Here is a 17915-nt window from a genome sequence, read left to right as displayed (position 1 = left end):
TATTTGCTTATTAAATTTGTATACCATCCTTCATCTCATGGCTAGATCTCAGCATAAAAATGCAAAAAAACAAAACATGATAAAAACAAAAACAATCCAGTTTTATAATCCAGTAACACACAATGCAAAAGCGGTCAGGCAGGGAGAAATCCGAGACTGAAAAGCAAGCAGGTGCACGGCCAGCACAGGATTCAATTTTGTCTATTTGCTTTGCACCTCCTGCAAACTAATTTTTTTTATCCGCTGCTCAGCGCCTCGTTCTACCTTTCCCTCGTCGAGGCTCACGCGCAGACGCAATCCCGCTGCCGCCCACCGGCCTCCACCACGTGCGCCTGCGCGCTCGGACTCTTCGTCGAAAAGAGACGGAAGCTCGCTTCGCCTCGAAAGTCTGTTCTATATATACAGCACAGCGGCTTCTTTTATCGAAAGGGCGGGGCTGGGTGGGAAAGGGTCGTTTCCGCGCGTGCGCAGCAAGTCCGAGGCGGGGCGTCGCGCGGCAGAGTGAGCCGGCGGCGTTCTCTGCAGTGGGTGACGTCACCCCCTCTCCCTTGCCCTGCCTCTGCCCGGAGAAGGGGAGGGCCCGGATTCGCCGGCTGCAGGCGCCGCCATGGCTGCCATATTGGAAAGGAAGTGAGTGCAGGAGGCGGCGGCAGCGGCGGCGGCCCTGGGCGGAGCAGCCCTTCCCCATTCTTCTCGGCCGCGGCGGGTCTCCTCACGGCTGCGACCCGAGAGTCTCCCCGCACCACTGCCAGAGGCAGGGGAAGGGTAGGCCGGAGGCGGCGGCGGGCGGCTGGAGACGCGGCCGCTTGATAAGGCGTTGAACGCCCGAGAGGAGGAGGAGGAGGAGACGGCTTTGGCCTAAGATGGCGGACCCGGCGGAGTGTAACATCAAAGTGATGTGCCGCTTCAGGCCTCTCAACGACTCTGAGGTGACTCGCGGCGACAAGTACATCGCCAAGTTCCAGGGCGAAGACACCGTCGTCATCGCGGTGAGTGCGAGGGGGAGGCGAGGGGGTCGCCCCGCCGGCGAAGAGGGGCCGGAGCCCCCCTGCCGGGTGGTCGGAACCAAAAGTGGGGGCTCCATGACCCAGCAAACTCTGAGGACCGCGGCGGCGGTGTGAAGCACCTCGGGTGGGGGGAGGGCGGAAGGAAAGCTGTTGCCGGGGCGCTTGGAGGGGAGAAACAGGGTGGGCTCACCCCGGGGTGAGTGAGGGGGCGTGTGAGTCGGTGGTGGAACAGGGGCTGAGGGAGCAGAAGAGGAAGGGAAGGGCGTCGAAGTGGGGGCTCGGGCGTTTTGAGGGGTCGGGCGTTGGCTGCAGGAGTGCCCGCTCCTCTTCTGCCTCCCTCCCTGCGCCGCGCCTGTGAAATCTGTTGGCCGTGGGGTTTTTTGAAATGGGGGGGGGGAGAGGTAACCTTCCTAATGTCATAATTCCAGCTGCTGAGTAAGGGAGTTGAGGCGCTCCTAGCGCTCCACACAAAAGCCGCTCCAGTGGTGATGTTGTTTTGTTTCGTGTTTACCAGGGGTGCAGGCTCTATTGCATGCATAGAAAAACAGATGCTGTAAAATGCACGTTGCAATAGAGAGCAGTGGTGTAGCGGTTTCTCAGCCCCCGCCTCCATCCCAGGGGTTTTGACACCAGCCGCATAGGAAGGTGGTTTTATACCAAGTCAGGCCATTGGTCCATTTAGCTTAGTACTGCCTCAGCTGACTGGCAACGGCCCTCTGGGGCTTCAGGCAGGAGTTTCTCCCAGCCCTACCTGGAGATGCTGAGAGTTGAACTTGAGTCGGTTTGCATGCAAAGCATGTGCTCTGCCACTGAGCCTTTTCCAAAGAAATCAGCTGACAGTTATTTGTACCAAGGTTCTTTTTTTCCACCTTTGCAGTTAACTGGCTGTAAAATATTGAATAATGAACCTTGCATACACTGGGATAGTTGCCAGACTATAAAGCAGTATTAAGCAAGTAGAGTTCAAACACGTTACAGATATGATGCTGGAACTGTACTAATGGTGGCTATGATATTGTAGCAATGTCATCTATAGTAAAACTTCAGTGCCACTATGAAAATAGGTGTAGGTGGACAGCTAATAGTTAATAGCTAGAACTCTCTAAGGTAAGTTTGTATGTTTGGCGTCTGAATGGAATTCACAGATCGGAATACAGTACTGTACTTCAAAAATCTCATGAATGGGTGTTTTACTGAAGGAAGAAAATTGCTTGTTTATATTGGGAAGACAAGCTTTTTAACATAACTGAAATAGTTGTTGATGTTTAAATACTTTGGATAGAAGTCAGCACTTTCAAAAAGTATTTTCATCATAGAGAACAATGACTTGATGAAAATGAGTTCCATAGGTGAAACTCATGGTATCCGTTTGACAGCACGCTTAACAATGTGCATAGCTTTTTTTTGTTAAACATTTCTTCTACAAGACTGCACTTCCTTTTTTCCTCAGACAGGTGCCCTGTTTTAAAATCCTCTCTGATCTTCAGCATGATTTCACACTAAGTCTAGAGCAGGGGTCAGAAAACTTTTTCAGCAGGGGGCCGGTCCACTGTCCCTCAGACCTTGTGGGGGGCCGGACTATATTTTGAAAAAAATATTGAACAGATTCCTATGCCCCACAAATAACCCAGTGGTGCATTTTAAATAAAAGGACACATTCTACTCATGTAAAAACATGCTGATTCCTGGATCATCCGCGGGCCGGATTTAGATGGTGATTGGGCCACATCCGGCCCCCGGGCCATAGTTTGGGGACTCCTGGTCTAGAGTCCCATTTTAAAACTGACTTGATAAAAGCTTTTTTGTGGTGCTGTAGTTTGTTTTTGTTTCAAAGCCCCACCCATCAAACATCTGAAAAACTAGCATGCAGCTCAAGCAACTAACTTGGTAAAACAAGTTATTGAACTGCAATATTAAATTTACTTTTCAAAACTTTAAAAGATGCCGGCCGTTAATGTTTGTTTATCTGGATAAATTAAGCTTGGACTTAGAAAATGCTCAGCATGCTGTTGACATTAGAACAGACTAATGTGTTAGTAATTGGGTTGTGTGTGTGTATGTTGTTTGGGTCACTAAATGGTCAACAAACTGTGTGGAGACACATACATATATACAGAGAGAGCGCCATTATTGGCCAATCATGTGTCTCCTTTTACAATCTAGCATTCCTATTTAGAGCGTCTTGGATATGTTTAATAATATCTAACAGATTTTTCTTGTAAAATGAAAAATCTTGTTAAATAAAAGATTTTAAAGCAGAGATTGGATGGTCATCTGTCATGGATACTTTATTTGCGATTCCTGCATTGCAGGGGTTTGGACTAGATGACCCTCTGGGTCCCTTCCAATTCTATGATTCTAACATTGTAACAGTGTTGCCAGCTGCACCAAAATATCTGGTCAAATCCCAGCTCATTGATTGTCTTTAGGCACTCAGTATCTCACTCTCTGTTGCCCATCTCTAAAACAAGAATTCTGGTAATCGTCAATTTGCCTGCTGTGAAGATAAACAATATAGTCTATAAAGCATATGGCAAGCTTCCAAGAGATTACACAATATATTGTGTCCTCCCCAAGCCTTGGGCATGGAAGAGTAATTTCATCTGGGGCATACTTACTCAGATGGGATTCATGATATAGCCTTAAGATGATGAGTGATACGATGAGCGGCAGCTAAAATTTCATTGATATTAGTGAACAATTAGTGTTTGAGGTCCTGCAACTAGGAATTGTAGTAGGAGTGCAGAGCCTCTGAGATGTGAGCTAGTAAGATACTGCTATAGTGCAGATTCATTCTTATTAGTCTGCTCTCCTATTTTTCCTTGTCTAAAATGTATTCAGCATTCTGCTGCTAAACATTTCAACTTGCTTGTGTAGAGGCCTGGTTTTGGAAAAGTACTAGGATTGGTAAATTAGGCTGCCAATGCCAGAGCCTAGTTAGCTCAAGAAAATGTAATCTGAGCAAACTACAGTTTATGGATAGTCTTCAAAGGCAGCCCCATGTATAATACATTACAGAAGTCTAATCTGAAAGTTACTTGACTATGTTTCTTGGCACAGTTTCATAACTGTGGTAAGCCAGTCTGTCCAGGAGGGAATCCAGTTGATGCACTGAAAAACTGAATTAATTGCAACCAGTTTAGCCTCCCATCCTGTAGACCGGGCATAGGCAACCTCGGTTCTCCAGATGTTTTGGGACTACAACTCTCATCATCCCTGACCACTGGTCCTGTTAGCTAGGGATGGTAGGAGTTGTAGTTCCAAAACATCTGGAGAGCAGAGGTTGCCTATGCCTGCTGTAGACTGATTTGGGAACATTTTATCAAAATGGCTGAGTATGAAAACAGTCTGCACCATTATTTCTGGTAGTGTTTTATAGCCACAATGCACATTTATTACTATTTTTAAGCAACTTAGATGGTTTTATTGTTCATTCCATCATTGAGACATTACAGGCTCCTCACAGGTAAACCCTATATGTACAGTTTAGGCCACAGTTTTTCTCAAGGAAAGAATATATTTGACTTTCATATTAAACCATATCTGAAGAAAAGAAGTGTGCATGCACACGAAAGCTCATACCTATGACAAACTTAGTTGGTCTCTAAGGTGCTACCGGAAGGAATTTATTATTATTATTATTATTATTATTATTATTATTATTATTATTATTTTGTTTCGACTACGTCAGACCAATACAGCTATCTACCTGTAAATATTAAAGCATAGTTTATCAGGATAGCACCTAGTCCCCTCCTGGACTTGTGCAATCTTCTCCCCACCACCCTGCAGCTGGGAGAAGGTGTGTTGAAGCTTTTGCCTCCACTTAACTGCAGATTGTCATGTCCAGTGTTTCAAACAGTGGTTAACAACCATGGGTGATTTTCAACAACCCAACTTCAAGGCCTGGGGGTTATGACACAGACCTGGTTTGCATGTCACACTAAACCAGACTATGACTTTGGGTATGTGTGGGCTTCCAAATAGGAGATCACAATCACTTTGCTCTTCCCTAGTTGCTATCCTGTTGTGCTGAGCTTAGTCACAACTTGGTTTCGCATATTGTCTGAACCCGGGCATGGGGTCTAGTTCTTCCCAAACTAACCATGAGCTGAACCAAGGTTTGTCCTGTGGCTTAAAACTTATAGTTTGACCAGGAGAATTAAACCTTGAACCTTGGTTCATCTGACAAGGTAAGATAGGCTTATTTATGTTGCACGAAACTTTGTTTTAGTTTGACATCCATACGCAGCAACAGAGTAGTTTGAAATGATTCCTATTCATAGTTAGAAATAGGGAAGCCCAAGTACATGGTAGACCTTAGTAGGCACAATGAGATCAGGTTTGTATGTGCAAGATGGGTTCTTATTGTCTCCCATCAACAGAAATGCATGGAGAAAGACATCACAGGATGTGCTTATGCTACAAGCTAATGCCTTCTCTCTCCTTCTGACTCACTGTCTGCGCTTCTTTACTATCTCTTCCAGCAGAGTTTCTGCCCCATCTTTGACATTTGGGTTAGCTGTAGCTGACGGTCTTTTGCTTCCCCCATATTGTCACCTGTCCTTTTTCTTAGTGGCTTAATCCTATTGTCTGTCTTGCTTCCACAGCATTTGTTCTCCAACTGATGAGTAGGCTGGAGTGACTGGCTACTAGAGGAGGGAGATAGAATGGAAGTAGTAAGCTCAGCTCTAATGGGAGCAGAGTCAGATGGGAGAAACGATATACTTGCTGTTGAGCTTCAAAGTATTCAATGAGCAAGTGAACCAGGGCTAGCGTGAAATATATACAACCCGCCATGGGTGAGCAGTCTATCTTCTAATTGCACATACGTTTCTCTCATATATTTCACTGTCTAATACAAAACTTGAGGCATGTCTTAGTCTTCCAAATGTATTTTGCCTTGGGTTTTGCATATCAAAATATGGTGCACTTACATACTTGGCTAATAGTTTTCACACTGGCTTTAACAAAAGCTACCATATGTTTATAGTACTTATCTTAGCAATGAGGGATCATTTAATGCCTTAGTGGTCCTAAATAATAATTCAGGGTATTATTTGATGGACTTTGAAATTTACATAATTTGTAAACCTTACTGGAAAACATGAATTAAAAGTACATTTTAAGTAGGTTTAGGAAGGCAGAATACTGTAGCATATTCCAAAAAAATGGTTGAAACTCTTGGACAGATTCTTACTGCTTTCTCTGGCACTTTGTTTACAAACATTTAGCCATGTTTTGCATTCAGATGAACTTATTGACATATTAAAAGAAGGTGACTTAAATGGTCCCTTTCCTGGACAGCACAAGAAGAAAAGATTGTAAATTTGTATACTTGGTGTTGGGAAATTCCTCTATATTCTAAAACTTAGTGTGTTACAGCTTTGCATGATTATGAAAAAGATTTGTGGTGATACACACACAAAGATGATATAGCTGCAAAAACTCAACATGATGCTCAAATGAAAGGAAAACCAAAAGCCATAAATGTTGCTGTTATCTTCTTCCTCTTCAGTTTTAAGAAATAAATATGGAGTGATGGGTCAGAATTTACATCAGATCAAAAGCTATCATCAACAACAAAAAAACAATTAATTGGTTTGGGAAGGGAGGAGCCTGAAACAGGTCTAGGGCAGGCTTCTATTTTTAAGCATGCTTGTGTTGGGATGGGAAAACATAGGTGTTGGTTCAGTATTTATATGCAGCTGTAATGCTGTATGTCGAACTATACATGGAGAATACATTGCTTCTTATATCAGCATCTACTTTAGAGCAAAGAACAAACATACTAAGAAAACAAAATGGCATAAAGCATCTGCTTCAGCTGTTATTTCGAATTAGTCAGGATTAACACTTCTATGGATCCAAATAGCACTTTTACACAAACAAGGAGCCACAAAGTCAGAACTTATTAGCATGTGATCAGATATTTGCTGACATAAGGATTTTAGTTATTTTTGGTTACATGGAATTCAATAAAAAAATAAAGGCCCAAGTGGGCTGTAGTTTACCTACACTCACATGGCTCTTTGTGTGAGCTTGTCCCTTCCTTCGATTTGGATAAAGTTGAGTACCACTTGTTTACTTACCTGGCAGGAGCCACATTTGGCTGCCCTTGGTATCACAACATTGTTTTGGTTGCCATTCTCAACTATTGCAATAATGGTGACTGTATTTGTGGGGTCTTGATGGCACCAATTGCAATCAACAATCTGGGAATGACTGCAGATAAAGAAGCAAACCAGATCTTGTTTTGTATGTGTAGTTCAGTGAGGGATAGTAGTGTAATGGCTGTGATGGCGGATGAAGGCTGCAGCAGATAGGATCTACCGGTTCGTCGTGACTACTCATGCCATCAAAACAGAGCCCTACTGCGAAGACTCTGCATTGATCAGTGTGTACTTATCTACACACATAAAACAAATTCACGCACAGGCATCTTCCAACCCCCCCCCCCCACCTGCCGAAACCCTCTATGTACTATTTTGATTATAAATCTATAAGGACCATAACTCGGTGGTAGAGCTGCTGCTAGTCTTTGTAGACAATTACTGAGCTGGATGACCAGTGCTCTAATTTGGTATAAGACACTTACTATGTTCCATATTCACAGATGTTGGCTTTCTCCAGCAATTGTAGAGTGGCAGGTGTCCAGACATGTAAATAGCATAACTTTGTGTTGACAGGGTTTTAACTGACTTAACAGTAGACTGGATTTGATAGTAATGCATAGTAAAACATATATTAATGGAAAGGATTTTGAATCAACGTTGCTGTTTATAGCTGTTTCCCTTGACGTGGTTCAATTGGTCAAAGTATTCTGTATCTTCTGTAACAATATACAAATGCAATATATGATCCCTCTTTTTAACCTGTCATGGTTAAAACTTTTTTTCAGACTAAGTTGTGAAATTCTACTTCATCGGCTTTCTCCCTTATGTTATTAAAGCCCCATTGAATTAAATGAGATTTACTTTGGAGTAGATTTAGCAGGAATTTTGCTCCCCAATCTCAGTGTAGTCATTGTTTTAGCAGGTAACGTGTGATATACCTTTGAGGCTTATTTTCAGGCCATTTATTTGCTTGAAATTCAGCCTCTAAATGTATTGAGCATGATCCAGCCAAATTTCAGTACTTTATAATCTTACAGTTATGAATGAGGAGTGTTAACCATTGCTTTTTTTAAAAAAAATGAAATCAGTGGGTCCTGACATGGCTGGATTGTTCTTAACGCCACTCCCCCTTGGCAATACTTCTATTTTTATTCTTAAAAGGGATTCCTGCCTCATCAGTAAGGGAATCTGTTTTCACACTTCACAGACTTTTAGCAAAGGGTACATTAATATCTGTTTGGTAACAAAAAACACCATTCAATATTCGAACAGGATGATATTTCAAGAATATAACTTCATTTTTGCTGTGGCTCTTATAGGGATATGAAAGGGTGCAAAGCTAAAAGAGGAGATGTAAAGATCTGGTCTCTTTAATTTCTAACTTTGATTTTTATAGTTCTATTTTTGTATATTTTTCAGTCCAAGCCTTATGCATTTGACCGCGTGTTCCAGTCACACACATCACAGGAGCAAGTATATAATGACTGTGCAAAAAAGATCGTCAAAGGTAAGAGGAGACTTCTTAATAAATGAATTGCAAATGGGGTTGTGGGGCATAATGTAATTCATCTCGATGCAGGCAAGGAGATATTTATGTAGTAAGACAGATTGGCCTTCTGTCCCTATATTGGCTGAAAGTATAGGTATGCACAATCTAGGGCTACCTTGCTACATCTGGATATATCTGCTTATAGAACTTTGATATTGGCAACACATATAATTGTAAGATGTCTTTAGTCTTCCCAGATGTGAACATTGTATTGTGAGGAGCAAGTATAAATTCAGGCTTTTTACTGGTTACCTTCTTCTGGAGTTTTAGATATTTAGATCTTCTCCTTCCTGCTACCTGTATATTTGATACCCTGAATTTATACAACTGCCTATTAGCTGTTGACATTGTATCTGTCTCAAGAGACAGTGGAGTGCATTTCCAGGGATGAAGTCAAACCATTGGAAAATCGCAGCACCTGCTGTGGCTGCAGAGACCAGTAACTCGTAACTGCTGCCTCCTGCATTGTTTTTGCTGTATTAGAAGCACTGAAGTGACCTGTCTGGGCACAAGCCTGGGCAGTCTTTATGGCGGTCCAGGGCTGCATAAACAGCAAGACCCACCCCCTTTTTGGCTTTGCTGATGTGGTCCAGAGGAAAGCAGAACAATACATTTGGCACCAGCTTGGCTGCAGGAGTGGTCGAAAGGACGTGTGCAATACACCATCCAACTGTCTTAGGGACTCCACTCTGGAGTTGTGTAGGGTTTACTCCTTAGCCTTTTCTTCTCCTAAAGATGTCCCACAAGGAAGCTGGTACTCCTGAAGCCTTTCTCAGGAATGAGTATAGCTGCAAGCCTATTAGCTGTAGTTGACAGGGAATTGCATGCAGATGAATCTCTGGACTAGTGGAGATGTAGTGGAGTTGTCCAAATCTGTCCAGCATGGAAACCAAGCGGCTGCCTCAGGAGAGCACCCCCTTGCCCAACTGCAAAATACAGTGGGCTGCCGAAGGAGGGATGGAATTCTGTCCCTCTTTCAGCCTCAGGTTAGTATGTTATGGGACTTGCTTACAAGGCTTCACCAGATGCAAGGTTACTTTATGGCATGCTGCATACTAAGTACGTACTTGTTAGCAAAATTTGTTCAAATACTTTTGGAAGATAGTATCTGTTTCAGGGCAGGGTGGTTCACTTGAGTTGTGGATATATCATTAGTATGCATTTTCTTTCACCCTAGATGTACTTGAGGGATACAATGGTACAATATTTGCTTATGGGCAAACATCATCTGGGAAAACTCACACTATGGAGGTAAGATATTGTGGTCATGCATACTTGGGACACACTTCTCTAAACATACCTAAACCCTATTTCCATATTCAGGGAGTAAAGCCTCCAGGTGTGGGAAAAAAAATCAAAGTTAGCTGACAAGTTCTGCTATACAGTCATACCTTGGGTTAAGTACACTTCAGGTTGAGTACTTTAAAGTTAAGTACAGCTATGGTTAAATGTGGCCTGAGTCAACACCTTAGGATAGTTAACTGCTCATTTTAGGAACTTACAAAAAGAACGATAACTGCAAATCAGATTATTCCAATATATGGTGTATCTCACCCAAGGTTTAGCATATTACCTTTTTTGAATTTAAGTATAACTTAACTCAATAGAACTTACTCCTGAGTAAACATACTTGGGATTGGGCTGTAAGTCCTATTGCAGTGTGTGAATTAACAGCTGTTCTCTCCCCACAATTGAAATCTTTGGAACATACTTAATTAAATTTGGCTGGTTTATTTATTGCAGTGTTTTCCAACCTTGTGCCTCCAGCTATTTTCGGACTACAATTCCCATCATTCCTGACCACTGGTCTTGCTAGCTAGGGATGATGGGAATTGTAGTCTCAAAACATCTGGAGGCACAAGGTTGGGAAACACTGATTTATTTATTTCATAAGAATATCTATGGTAAAGAACCTCAAAGTGGTTTCATGCTAATAATGTTTAGACAATTAATTGATTATAAAGGCATTTCCTAAATACTTTCTGGTTAGGGTTCTAAAAATCTATAACGTATGTGGTCTGTTCTTTCTTTCTTTCTTTCTTTCTTTCTTTCTTTCTTTCTTTCTTTCTAATCCAGGGGAAGCTACATGATGTAGATGGAATGGGGATTATTCCAAGGATTGTGCAAGATATTTTTAATTATATTTATTCCATGGATGAGAATTTGGAGTTTCATATTAAGGTAAGTTTGTTTGTTTATACAAAATTATACAAAAATCAAATTCAAGACAACAGAATTCTAAGTATTCTAAGAGATGCACAATTTCCATCTGGTTTAGAGATCCCATGACAGTTTAGGTTGAAAGTATGACTCTCAAATGATTTAAACTATAATTAACCAAAGTATAATAAACCACTAAAAATATCTTCCTAAAATGTCATGAACCATCGCTTGTTCTCTGTTTAAAAGAATTGGTTTAATAAGACTGAATGGTAGAATAATTTCTATATTATGTAGCATTATGTGTCAGCACTTTGTAAATTTATTTTCTTTCAAAATCTAAAAATCTAGTATGGGAATAGAACATTGTGGTTTGCTAGAAAAGCTCTTTCAAAGGTTGTGAAAAATGAAATAGATTATAGTTGGGGATCTGTGGTTAAGACATATTGTTTTGGTATGATAGGTGGGGTACAAATAGTCATTACTTGTGGGATTAAAACAGATAATTTTCACAGGTGTTTGGGCATGGTTGATCATCAACATTATAGATTTTCATAGCATTCTTTTAGCTGAAGTGCCATTGTGTTGAATGGTATTTCTTCAGCTGCAAGTATGAAGCTTTGTATCTTAGTTATATTTGGGGCCGTTAGTGATATCTTTAGATACATCACTAGACGTGTGTTAACTGTATGATGTGTGCAAATGGTATTCAAAGATTTAATGCCTGATAGTTTACTAATTTACCATTGCTCGGTCCCAGCTCCTGCCAACCAAGCAGTTCGAAAGCACGTCAAAGTGCAAGTAGATAAATAGGTACTGCTCCGGCAGGAAGGTAAATGGTGTTTCCATGTGCTGCTCTGGTTCGCCAGAAGCGGCTTTGTCATGCTGGCCACATGACCTGGAAGCTGTATACTGGCTCCTTTGGCCTATAGAGCAAGATGAGCGCCACAACCCCAGAGTCTGTCACGATTGGACCTAATAGTCAGGGGTCCCTTTACCTTTACCTTTAGTTTACTATAGAGATATATTTGTTTAAGTTTTCAGACCCTTTCTATGGTATTGGTGTACTGGTTTTGAGTTATAACAATTCTCAAAGTGGTTCACAAGAATAACATCAGATCATTAAGAATCAGTTGCTGTTGACTTTGATTGGGCAGTGGTTACTATCCTCCCCCCACCCTTATATTTTTTTTAGGTGTCATATTTTGAAATTTATCTGGATAAAATAAGGGACCTTTTGGATGGTGAGTACATTTTTTTCCCCTTGAGGGAGAATAGGAGCAGTTAGAGTTGCAAGCAAGATGTAATGAAATTTGGATCTTGCACCTGTCTTCTGAACCAAAAGGTAGAATGGGAAGCATAATCAGTTGGATTTCTGTTTTAGCTTTATGTACACGAGAACAGATTTAAGTGTGCAATGGAGGAGAAGAACCAGAATAATGAAGGGACTAATTTGGGGGATATAAATAAAATTTTACCATATATACATATATATCTTTATTTTTGATGATTAACCAGAAAATAGAAATTGGTGTTGTCATAGAAAGCTCAATAACAGCTTAAAAGATTGCAATAGTGCAAAAGGCAAATTCAGAATGGAGAAATATTAGAAAGCAGACTATGTATAAATGACAGATACAATGCTATCATAAAAATCCATGATGCAATTATATTTTCAATAGGACAGTTCTGGTCACCTCATGTCAAAAAGCAGTCGTGAACTTTGGGCTTTCAAATTTCAGTGGTGCCCTGTGCAATACCGAAATTTGACACCACCCCTCACCTTCTGTCTTGTGTCATTGTTGCAGCGCCCCCAGTGCGGACAGATGGATCACACTCCCCTAAATCTGCGTCTGCAAAAAGGCTCAATGTGTGGAATCTATACCTCATGGGTTGGAATGTCTGTCTTGAAAGGAAAGACTAAAAACTTCCTGGCTTGGGGGAGGGGGGGGGAGTTAAGGAACAACAAAGTCTGGACAGTGATAAAATCCAAGGAGAATGTAAATGGATAAATGTTGTTGCACAACAGTAGAAGTTAAGAATTGCCAAATGGAGCTGGTTGGCAGTAGGTTTGTTACAGATAAAAGGAATTATTACTTCATGTCACTCAATTGCCCTATGACATTATTTCCACAATATATAGTGATGACCACTTAGCTTGGTTTAAAACAGGCCTATGCAAATTCATAGGTCAATCAACAGCTGTTAATGAGGATTGCTAATTGAGACCTCCAGGTTGCAAGGAAGTGCTTGCTGAGTATCATTGCTGAGGAATAATGGGAGATGGCTGTTGTGATCATGCTGTATTTATGAGCTTTTTGTGGTTAAAAGAACACCGGAATAGCAAGTTTTATTTATTTGTTCATTCTGTAGCTTCTGATGAGGGTAACTCTCAATGCTCTTTTTTCTTTCAGTCTCTAAGACCAATCTTTCTGTACATGAGGACAAAAACAGAGTACCTTATGTGAAGGTGAGTATAAAGATTACACAAGTATGTTAGCCTCCTTTACAAATCTTGTATATGTTATTTACCTTATGTTCATATTTTCACAGGGCTGCACTGAACGTTTTGTATGTAGTCCAGATGAAGTTATGGATACTATAGATGAAGGAAAATCTAATAGACATGTAGCAGTTACAAGTAAGTTGTTTACTTTGTAAGAATTATTTTTTTTTAAAAAAAAGAGCATCTCATGTTATCCTATTAACAAATTGCCAGTTCTTGTTCTGGGCATATAACTCTATAAAATTGTAAGTACATACAATATAAGTGAACTGGGTACAGTATTCAGTTTGCTCCAAAATGGTTCCGTTTCCCCTTGGTGTTCTCCCTTGGGTATTGGAGATCTTCAAAGTGTGTTCAGTTCTTCCAATTGTTTGGCAAGGCAGGAAATCTTTTGACTTCAGGGGAAGCTGTAACTCTTCTCTTCCTGTTGGAGCTTCTGTTCACTTCCTGCCTTTGCTCAGAATGCCTACTTGAACCCCTGTCTTCAGAATCTTTTTCACATATCTTTGGCATGAGCCAGTTCTCATTCGTCCATGATTTTCTCTTCATTTTCTTCAGTGCCTTTCTTCAGATACGGTACTTTTTTTAAAAAAAAAAAACTTTAATCCAAACTTTGAGTTTTCCTCCTCCTTTTAGTGCTTATTCACTGTTCTCCTCTAGACCTCTCTCCTACTCCCCCCCCCAACCCCAGTTGCTATGGCCAACAGAAGGGAACAACTAAATGGGCCAACAGCGAATGGACAAAACCTGTGCAGGCTGTCTGTAATGTAAAGCAGCACTCAGCGATTGCTTCAGCATTGGCCCTGCCTCCACCTGTGGTAGCACTACCAGCCTCCATGGAATACTCAGAGCCCTCAAGTGATAGTTGTGACCATGGACTGTGACAAAATTCCCCAGCTGATGAGAGGGCGTTATGTTTTCATCAAGATGCTTGGGGATGGAAGTATACTGGCAATGATACTCTCAAAATCTAGTCTCCGCAGCTTGCTTATAGGCCTTTTCTTTTCTGGCTGTTGAATGCCGTTCTATCAATAAATTAAGAGAACTTGGAAAGGAGCTTTTGAGGGGAGGGGTGCCTCTTAGCAGGAAAAGAAGGGGACTTTGACTATTGTACTCCTTTTGAACTGTGGCCAGCATCTCAGGTGGCAAGCCCTGTGACTAAAAAATGAGAAGATCTTGCAAGTCAAATGTGGCACCTGGATGGAGAAAATACTGGTGTGTGCTGGATGTGGACATGTTCTATAGTAAATTATCACTGGTTAAATTTTCTGTCTAGAGCAACTATTCTGCCAACAATTCTTGAAAATTCATGGTCCAAGACAGGAAAGAGCCTGGAGCACCTTTGGATACCAGCTTGGAGATAGCAGCTACCTTTCACACTCCTTCTGAAATGAAATAAGCTTAGCCCAGTTCCTTTTTCTACTGTCATAAGGATTAATCAGTGTGGCTGTATAAAAGCAACTGCATAATTTCATGTACTAGGCAGATCACTGCTGACTAATTCCATGTGGACATGTAGTTTGTTGCTATAGGTTTAACAATTGACTTCTTCCCCTTTGATTGTTAATCACTTGTGATGCACAAACAGCTGAGGTTTGTTGCCAGAATGCATACTTACACAACTCAAATTTCGTTACAGACATGAATGAGCATAGCTCTCGAAGCCATAGCATCTTTCTCATTAATGTAAAGCAAGAAAATACTCAAACAGAACAGAAATTGAGTGGAAAGCTTTACCTTGTAGACTTGGCAGGTAGTGAAAAGGTAATAATACATTTATATTTTGAAGCTGATTGAACTAAGTATGTAATTGAAATAAATTGTGTTCCCAGTTTCAATATTTGATCTTACCACACGCCCTAGTCTGCTACTGCTTCTGGAGTAAGGTGGTCATATTGAATTGGATTCAGGCTAAGTTAGTTCCTTTTGAAATTAGTGATACTCGTTCAGCTAACTTAATATTCTGCCAGCTTAATATATTTACATCCCTTTACCAGTTTGTGAAGGCAAGGCATTTTTGCTTGACATCTGGGAAGTATTGTGGTTTCCATCTATTCCTTTTACAACAAATTATTTAGAATTGTGTAATGGCTTGGTAGCTATAATAAATGAACTTCCATTACCAACCATGGAAGTTGAGGAATACAGTGATAAATCCGGAGAATCTATACCAGTGAAAATGCAGAAGAAGCAGTATTGGTGATCTATTCACATTTATATTGAACAAGAGAGTGAGTGTAATTGATTGTCATCTTGCAGTTCCTATTTCCTTCTGCAGATTGTTTTGTAGTTGAGTCCTATAATCATAATAATTTGAACAGAGACCTTAGCAGCTGCAGCTATTTCATGGGGAGACTACATATTATATTCTTACATGGGTTCAATTGTATAAATTAAAATGTCTGCAAGAGTCTGACAATTGCTTTCACATACAAAAATGCTGGCACTCAGGGATTTATATATATCTATATATTTACAATTTCATGAAAATCCATTTATTGTCTTGAACAAATTGCACAAGGTTTGAAACCTTATTTAATTCAATCTACTAACTGAGTATAATTTTTCTATTATTTGGAATGCATGACATAGCTTGGCAGGGGGAGGAGGTTGAGGGGTTTCAGTGGGAAGGGGTATAAAGAAAGCCCATTACATGGACTTTCTTTATACCCATTACATGGACTTTCTATAAGTGTGGAGGCTTCTTTGAACCAAGGTAGGGGGTTGTAAAATTTATTTGTTTAAACTTTCTTACAACTGCCTACATTATTGCAGGTTAGTAAAACTGGAGCGGAAGGTGCTGTGCTAGATGAAGCTAAGAACATCAACAAGTCTTTATCGGCTCTTGGAAATGTCATTTCTGCTTTAGCTGAAAACAGTGTAAGTGTATTTCTATTCTGAAAACATTTGATGAAATCACTCATCGGGGGATAAGGATAATACATATCTGAAGAAATTTAGCAGATTAAGTTTTCAGTGATTTTGTAGTTGTCAAATACACAGCAGCATTTATGTGATATGGGCCACATTTGCATGTAATGCTAGGCCATGGTTTAGCACTAAGCAGAAGTACCTGAATGAGTCTGAGCAGTATGTCAGACTTGGACACTTCCTCCTCCCCTTTGCTCCTTGAAGAAGGGCATAAGGAAGACTTAGCAAAGTTAAGTTTCACTTTTACGGCATTTGAACCATAGATCCTAGTTTCTAAAGTTATGGTTAGTTTAACAAGCCAGCCTTAGAACCTATGGTTTGAAGTTGGCTTGAAATGAAACCAGGGTTTGTTTTAAACCAGGACCTCTGGTTTGAATTTAAAACTAAACTAGGACCCTTTAAAAGTGAAGCTAAACTCTGATGTTCCACTTTCACAGGGATTTGAAGAAAAGTGTGTAAGCTCAATGTTTCACTCAAGTAGGCTCGTCCACATAGTGCCAAACCATGGTTTAGTATTATGGGCAAATCAACCATATGTATATTGTCCAAAGATATGCTATATAGAAGTTCAGTCTTTCTTGGTTAATGAACATAAAAATATTATGTACTGCTTTAGCTTTACAAAGCAAAATGCATATGTAGAAGCTTAGTTCATAAAATAGTTCTATAAATGAAGTTAAGGCCATCTTTTTTTTGTTATTTGCAGAATTATGTTCCATATCGTGATAGTAAAATGACCAGAATCCTTCAAGATTCACTAGGTGGCAACTGTAGAACCACAATTGTTATTTGCTGCTCTCCATCATCTTATAATGAATCTGAAACAAAATCTACACTGTTGTTTGGTCAAAGGTGAGTAATGAGGTTAAAACTAACTTCTAGAGCACAGTCCAAAGTGTGCACCCACAGAAACAAAACTGTAGACTTTCCACAAAGTTCTAGTAAGCTGTTGTTCATAATGATTGTCCATGTGCATGCTATATACATGCACACATCAGTTTATTTGTATGCTGCCTTTCTGTATGCTCAAGGTGGCTTACAGTGTGGAAAAATTACATAACTACAAACATAACAAAGGTCGCCATAAGTAATAAATAAAACATCAAATAGTGCACAACTAAACTGAACAATTTCCACATAAATAAAAATATCTAAAATAAAGATACAAAAAACAAACAGAAACCCCCACACAACCCCCCCAAGACAACACCCCAGCCCAAGAATCTGTTCAGCAGCCTCAGCTTTTGTAGCTGAAGTCAGGGGCCCTCCCAATCCAAGTGTAAAAAGCCCGCAGGTCTTCCACAGCCAATATGCTATTGAAAGCAAGCAATGCTTTGCTTAATATAAGTCACTATAGAGCTCTACAAATGGATTGATGATGTGCTTTCTGGAATATGCTATTGGAGATTGATGCATTATTGCCCTGCAGAGTCATTGTTGACATTGTTCGATTTGCTAAATTGGTGTCTGGACTCATTAATGGTCTGGATGAGTCAACAAACTGATGTTCAGTCCAGATTGGGACACTATTAGTGGACAGTTCCTCTGTTCAGATGGTTGAAATGTATCATGTTCAAGATGGGGTTACAATCTTCTAGAAGGAGCAAGTGTGCAGTTTGGGGTACTCTTGGATACAACATTGTCTT

At 40.5% G+C, this 17915-nt stretch overlaps 1 protein-coding gene across 1 annotated transcript in view; it reads left to right on the top strand.

Annotated features, from left to right (window-relative positions):
- The first annotated feature begins 609 nt into the window (after positions 1-609).
- Positions 610-17915, top strand: part of KIF5B (kinesin family member 5B) — a 33325-nt gene continuing 16019 nt past the window's right edge. Inside the window, exons 1-10 of the mRNA XM_035129176.2 lie at positions 610-989; positions 8543-8630; positions 9850-9923; positions 10749-10853; positions 12028-12076; positions 13247-13302; positions 13386-13473; positions 14978-15102; positions 16114-16218; positions 16976-17121. Of these exons, the coding sequence (XP_034985067.1) occupies positions 864-989; positions 8543-8630; positions 9850-9923; positions 10749-10853; positions 12028-12076; positions 13247-13302; positions 13386-13473; positions 14978-15102; positions 16114-16218; positions 16976-17121 (962 nt within the window). The 5' untranslated portion in view covers positions 610-863. The remainder of the gene's footprint in view (positions 990-8542; positions 8631-9849; positions 9924-10748; positions 10854-12027; positions 12077-13246; positions 13303-13385; positions 13474-14977; positions 15103-16113; positions 16219-16975; positions 17122-17915) is intronic.

The sequence above is a fragment of the Zootoca vivipara genome, chromosome 12 (assembly GCF_963506605.1).
Source record: "Zootoca vivipara chromosome 12, rZooViv1.1, whole genome shotgun sequence".
NCBI classification, from domain to species: Eukaryota; Metazoa; Chordata; class Lepidosauria; order Squamata; family Lacertidae; genus Zootoca; species Zootoca vivipara.
Note: the sequence above shows the minus strand (reverse complement) of the source record. Positions and strands in the feature narration are given on the sequence as shown.